Source organism: Ahaetulla prasina, chromosome 3 (genome assembly GCF_028640845.1).
Source record: "Ahaetulla prasina isolate Xishuangbanna chromosome 3, ASM2864084v1, whole genome shotgun sequence".
NCBI lineage: Eukaryota > Metazoa > Chordata > Lepidosauria > Squamata > Colubridae > Ahaetulla > Ahaetulla prasina.
Window position 1 is genome coordinate 163,946,582 of NC_080541.1, and position 13,901 is coordinate 163,960,482.

The window sequence follows — 13,901 nt, forward strand, 5'->3', positions numbered from 1 at the left end:
ATGCTGCTGGAGTTAATTGAGAATCTATTCTTTTATAGTCAGTCCACCAACAATTTATGTGTACAGATCACAATAGATCACGATGGGTTATGTGCGAACGCGTACACTTCGATTTGCTCTATATTTCTTCTTTGCCTTCCATCAGGACTCGTTCAACCAATTGAAGCTGCGAACCTGAAACATCCTGCAGTAAAGGAAACAGCCGGCTAAATATCTCCGCCCCCCTCCCTCCCTCAAAAGGTCAACCCGTGTTACGTCCTTCCGTTGCTTTGAACCCGAATAGTCATTTTTAATAAGGGCGCTCAGCTTTCCCATTTTTTATGTAGCCGTTGCCTGGAAAGAAGCCGGCGGGTAGCCATTTTTACTAAGGGCGCTCGGCTTTCCATCTGTACGCTGCCGTTGCCCGGAAAGAAGCCGGCGGGTTTGGCCTTCATCCCTAAAGAAAACAATGGAAAATGCAGCCATCTTTGTGACGGGCAAGGCGATTTCCCATTTCCGACAGGAGACGCAGCGACTGCTTCTGCCCTACTTCGCGCGCCCCGGGATGGCGTCGAACGTTCCGCGAAAGGACTACCACTACGACAACGTCTGAGGAGAAGGAGGTTTCTTTTCCAACGGAGCCGGCCTGGCAGGAGAAGCCGCTGTCAAGCGAAGATAGGCGGCATGGTACCACTCTGGCCGTTGGGGACTTTGTGGCTGGCTTATTTCGCGGCTCGGGGTGTGGCGAGCGACGATGCTCCATTGAAGTGCGAAGATCTGCGAATCGGCCAATATCCTGAAGGCGGGAGAACTCGGTCACCGTGGTGATGGGCTTTGCGGGGGGGGGGTAGGGAGCGAGCAGGGGGGCGGGGACGGCGCTCTGTAGTCTAAAACGGGTCGCCGATCTTGGCCATTTGAAGACTTGTGGACTTCAACTCCCAGAATTCCTCAGCCAGCTTTGCTGGCTGAGGAATTCTGGGAGTTGAAGTCCACAAGTCTTCAAGTTGCCAAGGTTGGAGACCCCCGGTCTAAAAGGGTCGCGCGAGGCATAATGAGCTTGACGAAGCTGCACCTGTTGAATTACACTCCCGTAGTTCTGAAAAGCAAATAGTCCAAAGTGGAATACTGGTTATTGGCTACCACTCAGGATTGATGGACCAAACGCGTAATAGCAGCCGCCAACAGACTTAGGGTGGAATGAATGTAACCCACTTAAACCCCTTATGAGTGGAAAGAGATCTGGGGCAGAAATTTGTGACTGGGTTCATACATAACAAGCCAGGCTTTGCAACATTTGGGAAGCTAAGGTATTTGCACTTAGCTACATCCCTGTGGGGAATGGGGCCAGAACAAAATCTAAATTTAATTTCCTTTTTCTTGATCCTTGCAGTGAATAGGTAGTCCTCGGCGTTCAAGCCCAGAATTTATGTTGCTAATTTCTTACTACATTTGTTAAGTGAATCACTGCAGTTGTTAAATTGGTAACACCGTTGTTAAGTGAATCGGGCCTCTCCATGGACTTTGCGTCTCAGAAAGTCGCCAGGGATGATCATGTGATAAATATGAACCAGTTGTCGAGCATCCGAATATAAATCAAGTTACCATGGGTATGCTGCAACGGTCATCTGTGTGAAAAATGGTCATAAGTCACTTTCTTCAGTGCCGTTGTAACGTTGAATAGTCAATAAACGGACTGTTGTAAGTCGAGGACTACCTTTATTGTATATTTGCTTAAGCATGTTTAATTGTAACAGCCAAAATTGGTTAGTTTTTAATATGATTCCAAACCATAAACCATGATTTGGAAAGCACGGTAGATAAGTTCGTACAACATTGTAAAGCCAAAGGAATAATTATAGCGTATTTATGTGAACCCATTATTCATTACTTTGTTAAACCTATTATTTAATCTTCCCCAATATGGTGCCTTCCAGATGTGCTAGAAACAACCATAGCTGCTATGGCGGGAAATTCTGGTAATTCTAGTCCCGGAGTATTAGAAAATTTCAGGCCAGAGTAGCTTCCCAACTGAAATATTGCTGTATCGCTTATTTTTCTGGGTAAAAGAAGGAAATGTGGCCATTTCAGCCTATACAGTTTTTGGTTAATTGAAATCAAATCTATCATGATGCTAGTTTTAATCTACTGCAGAAACTTGGGTTACGTTTGTTTTCCTTAATTGTACAAACATATATATGTGAAGATCCTAAAATAGACAATGCAACCCAAGAACCCATGAAGTGTACTAACCACACTGCATATGGTAAGAGTTACACAATATGTTTAATGTTGCATATTCCTTAATCAAATGCTTCCAGTGGATGAACTGTATATGTTTCTTCCTCTTAGATATCATATAATTTGTTTATTTAAAGTAGACATGGGGCCTTTCTCTGTAAAAATACTTGAGATGAATTAACAAGATCTGTGATGAGTTTATTCCAATTTATACTGCTGTCCGCCTCATATATATGACTCTGGATGGCTGACCAACAATTATTAATAAAATAAAAGCAACAAAATACTACAATTTTAAAACAAGAAAAATAATATAAAAGCATATTAAAAACATTCATATTGTTGTAATGGTTATTGCCAGTAAATATTTCTTGGCCACATATATATTTTAGACATGAATTAATATTACAGGTGAAAAATATTTTTTATTGTATGTTTAGTTTTTAAAGTTAATTTATTCCACTTTAAAATACTAAAATTAAGATTAAATTTAACATCTGCTGTATGTTAGTTGTCTTGCTAAGAAGATATTTGCTTTATGTGTTCTATATTTGAAATGTTTTCTGATGTCCTATATATAATGCTGCTGTTCTTTTTATGTCCTTAGTTGCCTGTCTTCCAGCCCCAAATATTACTTGTAAAGATTTCAGTGGAAATGAAACTCAGTTTACTGGAAATGAAATTGGATTTTACCAACCTATTGAGTGTCGAAGTGTGTAAGTAGTAGCTTTCTTTAATATGTAAGAATTCAACTGGTAATGAGCATTTGATGTATTAATTATAGAACTTAATTACATTTATTTATTTATTTATTTATTTATTTTATTTGATTTTTATACCGCCCTTCTCCCGAAGGACTCAGGGCGGTGTACAGGCATAATAAAAAAAAACCGACAATACAATATACAAATTTAAAATACGATTTAAAAAACTTATTTAAATTAGCCCAGTGATTAAAATTTACCATACTAAAACCCCGTTTAAAATTAATAAATTTAAAATTAAAATCCCGATTTAAGCCAGCCCCGCGCGGATAAAAAGATGAGTCTTGAGTTCGCGACGAAATGTCCGAAGGTCAGGTATTTGGCGTAAACCCGGGGGAAGCTCGTTCCAGAGTGTGGGAGCCCCCACAGAGAAGGCCCTTCCCCTGGGGGCCGCCAGCCGACATTGTTGGGAGGCCGCCCCTCTGAGAAGTCCCTCTCTGTGGGAGCGTACGGGTCGGTGGGAGGCGTATGGTAACAGCAGGCGGTCCTGTAAGTACCCAGGTCCTAAGCCATGGAGCGCTTTAAAGGTCATAACCAACACCTTAAAGTGCACCCGGAAGGCCACAGGCAGCCAGTGCAGTCTGCGTAGGAGCGGTGTTACATGGGAGCTACGTGTAGCTCCCTCTATCACCCGCGCAGCTGCATTCTGACTAACTGAAGCCTCCGAGTGCACTTCAGGGGAGCCCCATGTAGAGAGCATTACAGTAATCCAAGCGAGAGGTAACGAGCGCATGAGTGACTGTGCATAAGGCATCCCGATCAAGGAAGGCGCAACTGCGAACCAGGCGAACCTGGTGGAAGGCCCTCCTGGAGGCGGCCGTCAAATGATCTTCAAGCGACAGCCGATCATCCAGAAGGACACCCAAGTTGCGCACCCTATCCTTTGGGGCCAGTAACTCGCCTCCAACAGCCAGCTGCGGCTGCAGCTGACTGAATCGGGTGCCGGCATCCACAGCCACTCCGTCTTGGAGGATTAAGCTTGAGCCTGTTTCTCCCCATCCAGACCCGTACAGCCTCCAAACACCGGGACAGCACTTCAACAACTTCATTGGGGTGGTCCGGGGTGGAAAAATACAGCTGGGTGTCGTCAGCGTACTGCTGGTATCTCACCCGAAACCACTGATGATCTCACCCAGCGGCTTCATGTAGATGTTGAACAGCAGGGCGAGAGAATCGACCCTGTGGGACCCCACAAGTGAGGCCCCTCGCGGTCGACCTCTGCCCCCCTGTCAACACCGTCTGCGACCGGTCGGAGAGATAGGAGGAGAACCACCGGTATACGGTGCCTCCCACTCCCAATCCCCCCAACCGGCGCAGCAGGATGCCATGATCGATGGTATCGAACGCCGCTGAGAGGTCTAATAGGACCAGGGCAGAGGAATATCCCCTGTCCCTGGCCCTCCAGAGATCATCCACCAATGCGACCAAAGCTGTCTCCGTGCTGTATCTGGGTCGGAAGCCAGACTGGAACGGGTCTAGATAGACATCTTCATCCAGGTGCTGGGGCAGCTGTCGCGCCACGGCACTCTCTACAACCTTCACAACAAAGCGAAGGTTGGAGACTGGACGATAATTACCCAAAATAGCTGGGTCCAAAGAGGGCTTCTTAAGGAGGGGTCTCACCACCGCCTCTTTCAAGGCGGCAGGGAAAACCCCATCCAAAAAAAAAAGCGTTGATAATCCTCTGGAGCCAGCCTCGTGTCACCGCCTGAGTGGCCAGTACCAGCCAGGAAGGGCACGGGTCCAGTAAACATGTCGTGCCGTGAAGCCTCCCCAACAACCTGTCCACGTCCTCGGGAGCCACAGGGTCAAACTCATCCCAAATGTGCTCAACAAGACGTGCCTCCTCTCCCTCGCTTGGATCATCCCAAATTCGGTCCAGACCGTCCCTCAGCTGAGCGATTTTATCGTATAGATAACCACTAAACTCCTCGGCTCGTCCTGCAAAGGTCATCCGCCCCTCCTGATGTAGGAGAGAGCGGGTCACCCGAAACAGGGCGGCCGGGCGGTTATCTGCCGACGCAATGAGGGTGGAGGCGTAGGAGCGCCTCGCTTCCCTCATTGCCACTAGGTAGGTCCTAGTATAGGTCCTAACTAGTGTCCGATCAGCTTCGGAGCGACTGGACTTCCAGGTGCTCTCTAGGCGTCTTCTCCGGCGTTTCATCTCCCTCAGCCCCTCGGAGAACCAAGGGGCCGGACGAGATCTACGCCGGGTCAGAGGCCGCAAAGGCGCGACACAATCCAGGGCCCCGGCCGCGGCCTGCTCCCAGGCCACGACCAGTTCCTCAGTCGTGCCGTGGGCCAGATCCTCAGGGAATGGCCCAAGCTCCGTCTGGAACCTCTCAGGGTCCATCAGGCGCCTGGGACGGAACCACCGTATAGGTTCCGTCTCCCTGCGGTGGTGAATAGCGGTTCGGAAGTCTAGGCGAAGGAGAAAATGATCCGACCATGACATTGGTTCTGTTACTAAATCATCTAATACCAGATCATTTAACCACTGTCCAGAGATATAAATCAGATCCAGCATGCCTCCCCCTGTGTGCGTAGGGCCATCATTTACTCGAATCAGGTCCAGGGCCGTCATGGAAGCCTGGAACTCCCGAGCTGCCGTCGATGACAGGCCAACTGATGGCAAGTTGAAATCCCCCATAACTATAAGTTTGGGGGTCTCAACCGCCACAGCAGCCAGTACCTCCAACAGCTCGGGCAGGGCTGTGGTCACGCAGCAAGGAGCCAGGTATGCGATCACCAAGCCCAACTGATTCCTATAGCCCCAGCGCACACAGAGGGATTCGCAGCCGGCAATCTGAGGAACAGTGGTCTCCCTCGGCTCTAGATCTTCCTTAATAACAACCGCCACCCCCCCACCCCTACCTTGGGCTCTCGGCTGATGAAATGCTCGGAAGCCTGGAGGGCACATCTCAACAAGGGGGACCCCCCCCCTCAGGGCCCAACCAGGTCTCCGTAATGCCCATGAGGTCCGCGGAACCCCCCTGAATAAGGTCACAAATCAGGGGAGCCTTATTAACCACGGACCGGGCATTACATAACATCAGCCGAAGATCCAAGCTCTGAGGATCATGGCCACCCGAGGAACGGGTAGGGACTGAGGGGCCGGAGCACGTGATCGCTCTCAGACATCGAACACGTGCCCCCATAACTCGATACGGCCCCTCCCCCCCCGCCATATCTGCCTCTCCCACTCACCGTACAGATCGAGCAGCCCTCTAGACCTGGAACGTCCTCCCCCCCTGCCTTCAGACAAGATGGCGTAATGTTGCGAACTAGCACAGGGGCTGGATCCCTCCCCGACGGGTCCTCCCCCCCACCCGTCAAATCCCTCTCCCCCCTTAAAAAACCCTTATTTAAAAAACTATTTAAAAAACCCCACAAATTCTTCTTAGCCGCATGCCACCTCTCTGGGTCCCAAGACCCTTCGTTAAGGTAAGCCCTCGATAGCTTGGAGGGCCATTCCTGCGAGGCGGGGGAACCTCGCAGTCGTAGTAGTTCGGCAAATGAATATCTCATGGAGAGATAGTCCCAAAAGTCGTGGCAAAATGTCCATCCTTAGCCGTCAAGATGTACGCCGTCCATGCCTCCACCCCTAAGTCGGCAGATTATCCTCTGGACCCAATATGGCCCCACATGCCGCTCTGCTGCTGTTAAAATTGTCCAGGCCAACCACCTCCGTCGCTGATGGAAAGAATGGCTCAAAGAGAGGTGAACCGCTGATGACGGTTGCGGTATGTTGGCAGGCCATAACAAAAGTCAGAGTAGGGGAGAAAGCGATGTTCCGGTCCATGACCATGAAGGGGGGAGGGAGGGGGGGAGGGGGCGCTGTTCATGCCCATACGAGTCCCGTCCCAGCACCAAAACTTAATAGCGACCCGAACACCCGGTGTCCAGCATACCACCATTAGCATCCTCCGTCGGTGTTCGGGCGCCTCAGCTATTGTTAGTATCCTTTGTTGATGTCCAGTTGGTATCTGTGGCCACAACGGCCCGAAAGCTGCTGATTCATGCCGGGCATCTCCGCAGACCCCCCCCAACATGGCCGCCGCCGTTCGCTGCCTAAGGGCAAACTCCGGCTCCGTACTCGGCAGCCGAGAGTTCAATGAGGCCCGAAGACCTCGCTCTCGGTGGCCGAGAGGATGACAAGACCGGGGCCCGAAGACAAGCAGCTGGGCGAGCGGCTAAACGGCATCGTAGCCGAGGACTTCCAGCCGCTGTCCAACCCCCCCCAACATGGCCGCCGCCGTTCGCTGCCTGAAAACAAACTCCGACTCCGGCTCCGTACTCGGCAGCCGAGAGTTCAAAGAGGCCCGAGGACCTCGCTCCCGGTGGCCGAGAAGATGACAAGACTGGGGCCCGAAGACAAGCAGCTGGGCGAGCGGCTGAACGGCATCGTGGCCAAGGACTTCCAGCCGCCGACTCCACAAGATTTCAGGAAGCCGCCATAACGCGCATGTGCCTAGAACAATTTCTTTATATATATAAAGAAATTACATATTTATATATATAAAGAAATTACATATATAAATACATATTTATATATGTAACTAAGTTACTTTATTGTTTTGAAATGTGCTGCAGTACTTTCAGTTCTGGTAGATTGGAGTAGAAATACTAGACCTATCTTAATTAATACCTGCTTTACTTGATCATATAGCTTATCATGCTTGGGATCAGAAAGGATCAAGTCCTAGGAGAGTGAAGATTATTAATGGATTGGATTGTGCCTGTCAATGGACAGTTTGAAACGTAATCCACTAAGTAACTGGTGGTTGGAGAGGAGGGTAGGAGAGCAGTTTGGACTCAAAATTCTGGGTAAGTTAAATCAGGGGTGTCAAACTCAATTTCATTGAGGGCCGCATCAGGGTTGTGTTTGACCTTGGGGGGTGAGTGAGCGTGGCCAGGTGGGCACGGCCCAGCTCAACGTCACTTGTGTCTGCGGCATCTCTGATGGCCTGAGTGCTCTGCCAGAGAAAACAGGCTCCCAAGCTCCATTTTTGCCTACAACAGCCTTCTGCAACCCTCTGCCAGTGAAAACGGGGCTTGGACGGACCTGCATGTGACCCTCCTGAGCTCTGTTTTTGCTGGCAGAGGCACCTTGGGCCAGTCCTTTGCTGTTTCCATGGCAGCCCTGAGGGCCAGATCTAAGCATCCCGTGGCCGGATCCAGCCCCTGGACCTTGAGTTTGACACCCCTGAGTTAAATTAATTCTGATTGCAAATTGGTGGTATATTTTTACAATTACAGGTAGGTCAGGTGTGCTCTGTAAACTGGCATGGCTACTGTTTTTCATGCGGTAGGAACATTCAAGCTGAGCTATTTTCATATATAATATGCTCAAAAATTTACTTTATCTTTACACTTTATAGGGATTTATTTAAGTATAAGTTTTTGTTTAATTTTTGAAGGTAAAGTCATATATTGCTGCAGCAGGCTAACACAATTTGTGCTAACTATAGATAACTGATGTTATTCCTACTTTATTGTCTATCAATTTTTTTCTTGACTAGAAACAAATAGTTCAAGATGTTAATAACATGATTTCAACTCTTGATGTATTGCTACAATTATATATGTGCATGATCAGCATAATTAAACATTTGCACAATACATGTGAGATTCAAAGATTTAGTGAGAATTTTTTTAAAAAGTGAAAAAGATATATAAAATTGTATGTATAAATTTTTATTTCACTTGGTGTTAATGCATTTCTTCAGTCCTGAAGCATGTTAATCTGAAAATCAGAAAGTCTGTTGCAAATACGTAGTCCATTAGAATAAACTGATGAATAGATGCTTTAGTACAGAATTAATCAATACTTATTTCACATATAGTTCATGTAGCTAATTTTTATAAATTGGAGTAAGTTAATTGTTTTAATCAATTGTTATGTATAAAGACTTTTTTATGTAAACTGTTCAGGAACTCAATTGATAGAAATTAGACAAGGATTTCCCCCCTATTTTATATGGAAATATATGGAATAAAACATGTTGAATTACAGTCTTGTTATCATTTGAATCTCATTGGCAAGGTTTTACCTCTTTTGTCTTGGTTATGACATGGTATGAATAGAATAGTCAAAGTTCCTAGCATTTTTGTGCTCTTATTTTTGAACTACCATGTAATGCTGGAATCATAAGTGCAAAATTCCTTATTTAAAATGAGAGTCTATTACCTCTGCAAAAATTAAAATGTATCTGTCTGAACAATGGCACAATGCAGTTTGAAATACATTTTGTAAGTAATTCAAGTACTTGTTGCTGTTGCATGAGAAAATATTGAGGTATGAAATCAGTCAAAACAGTAGTTTGTTTTTACTTTGTTCTATAAAATTTTTTTTTTTTTTTTTTGGTTTACATTTATATCCCGCCCTTCTCCGAAGACTCAGGGCGGCTTACAGTGTATAAGGCAATAGTCTCATTCTATTTGTATATTTACAAAGTCAACTTATTGCCCCCCCAACAATCTGGGTCCTCATTTTACCTACCTTATAAAGGATGGAAGGCTGAGTCAACCTCGGGCCGGGCTTGAACCTGCAGTAATTGCAGGCTACTGTGTTCTAATAACAGGCTTCAGAAGCCTGAGCTATTACGGCCCAATTTGCCATAGTAAGTAAAACTGGCTTTGTGTTTGTACAAGAATAGCCAAGTCCGAAATTGTATTCAAACCCTGCAATATCTCTTTATCGCATGAAATATTAATGGTCTAATAATGGAGAAATCATTCACTCCTTTTTATATTATTGTTTGGTGTTAAGTATAGCTGGGTTTCCATTTGCTTCAGGTTTGACAGTTTGAAAGTTCTAGTGTTAAATAATTAATGGAGTGAAGAAAATGAATTCAAAAACTGATTCAGCAATTTTTTCTCCTATTTTTATTTCTAGAAATGGCTACTCCTATAAAGTAGCAGTAGCTCTGTCTTTGTTTCTTGGCTGGTTAGGAGCAGATCGGTTTTATCTAGGATATCCTGCATTAGGTAAGTTCCTACTTTTAAGTATATAACAGTTAATGGCACTATTTATTTATATTCCATTTGTATTCCTAAATGACAGTGGCTTATATAGATATCAAGCTGGAATATCAAGAGGTTTACATATTTGGCAAATACAGGTAGTTTTGATTTATGAGCGCAATTGAGCCCAAAATGTCTGTTGCTTAGCAAGACAGTTGTTAACTGAATTTAGCCCCATTTTACGACCTTTCTTGCCACAGGTGTTCAGTGAATCACTATAGTTATTGTTAGCAATATGGCTGTTAATTGAATCTGATGTCCCCATTGATTTGCTTGTCAGAATATCACAAAAGATGATCACCTGACCCCAGGACACTGCAACGATCATAAATACATGCCAGTTGCCAAGCATCCAAGTTCTGATCATGTGACCATGGGCATGTTGCAATGGTTGTAAAAGTGAAAACCAGTCGTCACTTTTTTCAGTGCCATTATAACTTTAAATGGTCACTAAATGAATTGTAAGTTGAGGACTCCTATATGAAATAGAGAACCTCCAAGAATGTTATATTTTTGTATTTCATCATACAATAAAAAGGATGGGTAGGATCATTTATTCTAGATTTCCTTCTGAGTTCCACTTGAAAAATTAAAACATTGCCTAGTAAGAATTAGCAGCATTTGCTTATTACAAAGCTATTTATTTGTGCAAAAAAATCACAAATGATTTTCCCCATATAATAAGGTTCTTATTATCTTTATAATGTGCTGTAGATTAGGGATGGCAGGAACAAGGATTTTAACTGTTCTATCTGGCAGTTTGAGATATTATGACTCCCTGGAATTCTTTTAGATTATAGCGTTGTATTGGAATTTGTTCAATTGGCTCCTGACCCATTGCATTTTTTCCACTTGTTAGAAACAGATTTTGTAGGGTGGAAGTGCAGGAAATGACACAATATTAAATAGAATTCTTGGCAGTACTCTTCTGTGAAAGAATATCCACCACCTTTTGGATTTTCAGTTACCATATTTTACAACTGAACATTATCAGAACATCATGTGGATCCTAGTGGTATATAAACAGAGCATTGCTAAAACGGATGATTATAGCTTTATCATAAGAAAAACATCAGGTGGAAATGGGATTTGTGAGAGATTAGAAGCCATGATTCATTAAAAATATTGATACTTGTCTTATTCTGTCAATAAACAAACAAATGAAACTGGGTGATGCTCCCAATTTCTGGAAGTGTACTCTACCAACAGATAATCCAAAAGTGGTTACATGGATGAAACAATGCACTCTTTAATAGGAATTGCATACCAGCTGTCAATAATGGCAGTGATAGGTGGTAGTTTTATGTTCTGGAGGTGCTTTGCTGCCTCAGGAGCTGAAGAGTCTGCCATTGTTGAATGAAGGATGAATTCTGCTTTTTAGCAGAATCTTTTAAAAGATTCATGCTGATTTGCCTTCCCTTGGGAATAAACATATAAGATTCTATGGAACGCAGGAGGGATCAAGCCTAAGTCTCTTGCATCTGCACAAGGACACAAAAGCTAGATCCCCGCTTGATCTCTTCTCCCTGCCTGGCTGGGTGTCTTCCAACACAAGTGAGTCAGACAAGAAGACTGATCACAAACTTACAAGGAAGTCTACATGACAATGGATGTAGAAGAAGAAACTCAATTTTTGAACCTAAAATATCTTTACCCAAACCTCATAGAAATATAGTACGATTGAAGAAGGCGAGCACATGCTAGAAAATCCTCGAATGCATTAAGTTGAAGCTGTTTTCTTTGGAGGGATGGATCAGAATGCCTATGCAACAAAATGAGAGAATAATAATCTTTTTGCAGGACTATTAGTTTTGTCGCTAAAAGGGGTGCAGCCACTTTCTGTGAGGTCAAAGTAACCGTTATTTTTTTCTCTCCCTGGGACATGGAATATTCATTGGCTTAATTTATAAATCAAATGAAACAAGCACCAAAAGTTATTTTATTTGTTCACTCAGACTTTTTTTATATATCAGTGGGGCTTATATGAAATTATGTTACTGACAATGGCCAAGATCAGCAAGTACTTAGAAAATCCAAAATGGGATGAATACTTTTTCATCCAGAAGTGTAACTCTTAAAAACTAGTGCTTTTGCTGGCATCTGTATTTTATTATTTGGATGTCAGTAATTACTATAAAGAGAATTGTTTGTCATATGTATGCATAGTAATACATAGCAGAAGTCTTAAGATAAAAAATTAACCTAAGGTTTTTATTGCTTTTCAGCTTTATTTACTGAAAAGTGTGATATCCTGTCTTTACAACGTAGTATTTTTGGTATCTTGATGATTCCATAAAAATAACAATAGTTTGAAAAGAAAAAAATAATTTGTACATGGAAATCATAAATAGTATCTAAGACAGGATTTGTCTTACCTATAAATAGAATAACAAACGGTATTAAGCTGCCATTTCTTGGCAGAACGTTTTTATAGGTGGCTGAGTTCATAGAAAAGGCCACCTGTTTAACTTCATATGATGGTACCTGGAGGAGAATATATAATTATTTCTTCAGATTCATATGGTTCAGATATTAAAGTACTTGCATCTCAAACTAAGGGCTTTTAAAGTCAAAAGAGTATACTGAATTGTGTCCAGAAACAAATTAACATCTTATGAAGTTCCATTAGTATAATAAGATCACGCTATAAATGGATGACAGAATTTGAACAAGTTGAAGTTTCTGAAGGCTTAGCCAAGACAGACCCACAGATAATAAAAATTCCTAAGATATAATTCTGAGCAGGTTATTCTTTTCCATGATGTAGTTTTGTTTAGAGAATAAGCAGCACTGTTAGAAATGTTAAGATGTTTTTTTTCTGAACAACTTCATGGGTGCCACTGCTCCATTATTTTAGACTTACAACTAAACATAATGATTGAAAAATAAGCAGAAAGCCAGCCTTATGATGTGATATTCAAGTAACTTGAGTCATGTTTCGCGTTTCGAACTGCTTTGTACTTTTAGTATGGTTTGCTGCTGATGTCTTACTTGTTGAGAACTTTTAAAAGATTTTGAAGTTGGAAGCAAAGTCAGCTGTGTTTACATTAAGCTTATAAAGTTTTCATCTAATTATGGGCTCTTACCTTTTTTTGTTTGTTTTGATGTTTGTACAATGAAATACTTTAAATCATATCTGTTTTCCTCTGCTAAACTACCCCCTTTCGGAATCCCAGACTATTTAGATTCCCACATAGCTGCTATTCATCTAATTTTAAAAACCATCTATACAATTCCTAGTTATAGAAATGTTCACGTCTGATACTGCCTTTTTTGCCCAGAGACAAAATATACATAATTACATAATATAGATTGTGTAGTAATTGCTCACAGGTAAGTGAAACATATGCCTGATAATTGCAAAGAATAGTTTTGCGGAGGTTGGATAAATCAGATTGTTAATACTTGGCTCTGAAGAGGCCAAGATGGATTGATATAATTATTTGGGTAATTACAGATTATGGTATAATAGTATCATATGACCACAAGTTCTAGTAGTCTCCAGCCTAAAATAAACTCGAATAGATAGAAGTAAGAAATGATATCCTGTCATTTTTTGGAGACAAGTACTAAAGACTTCTTGTCTTTTACCAAAGTTATTTGGTTGATTGTCTAAATGTATCAACTACATTCTTATGTACAATTTGCTGCGTTGGCGGCTCCCCAAATTAAGCTTTCCTTCTCTTTGTCCCACAAACTGGGCTGGCATGTCTATTAGATTTAAAGGATCGCCATTATTCTTTCAAATTTGTTAAAAAGTTACTTCTGATAGCTTGTTTTTCAGCTTCAGTGGTTTAAAGTTCTGTTTAGGATTCTCTGTGTATATGGATTAAGAGGAAACTGCTAATTCAGAAATCAGAAAAAAAAACCTGGGATTTCCCTATACCTATGGTA

The 13,901-nt window shown here is 43.0% G+C and overlaps 1 protein-coding gene across 2 annotated transcripts in view; it reads left to right on the top strand.

Moving 5' to 3' along the window:
* The first annotated feature begins 507 nt into the window (after nucleotides 1-507).
* Nucleotides 508-13,901, top strand: part of TM2D1 (TM2 domain containing 1) — a 36,379-nt gene continuing 22,985 nt past the window's right edge. For both annotated transcript variants that reach the window (XM_058178729.1, XM_058178728.1), the window contains exons 1-4: nucleotides 508-770; nucleotides 2,169-2,242; nucleotides 2,825-2,933; nucleotides 9,880-9,971. In XM_058178729.1, the coding sequence (XP_058034712.1) occupies nucleotides 664-770; nucleotides 2,169-2,242; nucleotides 2,825-2,933; nucleotides 9,880-9,971 (382 nt within the window). In that variant the 5' untranslated portion in view covers nucleotides 508-663. The remainder of the gene's footprint in view (nucleotides 771-2,168; nucleotides 2,243-2,824; nucleotides 2,934-9,879; nucleotides 9,972-13,901) is intronic.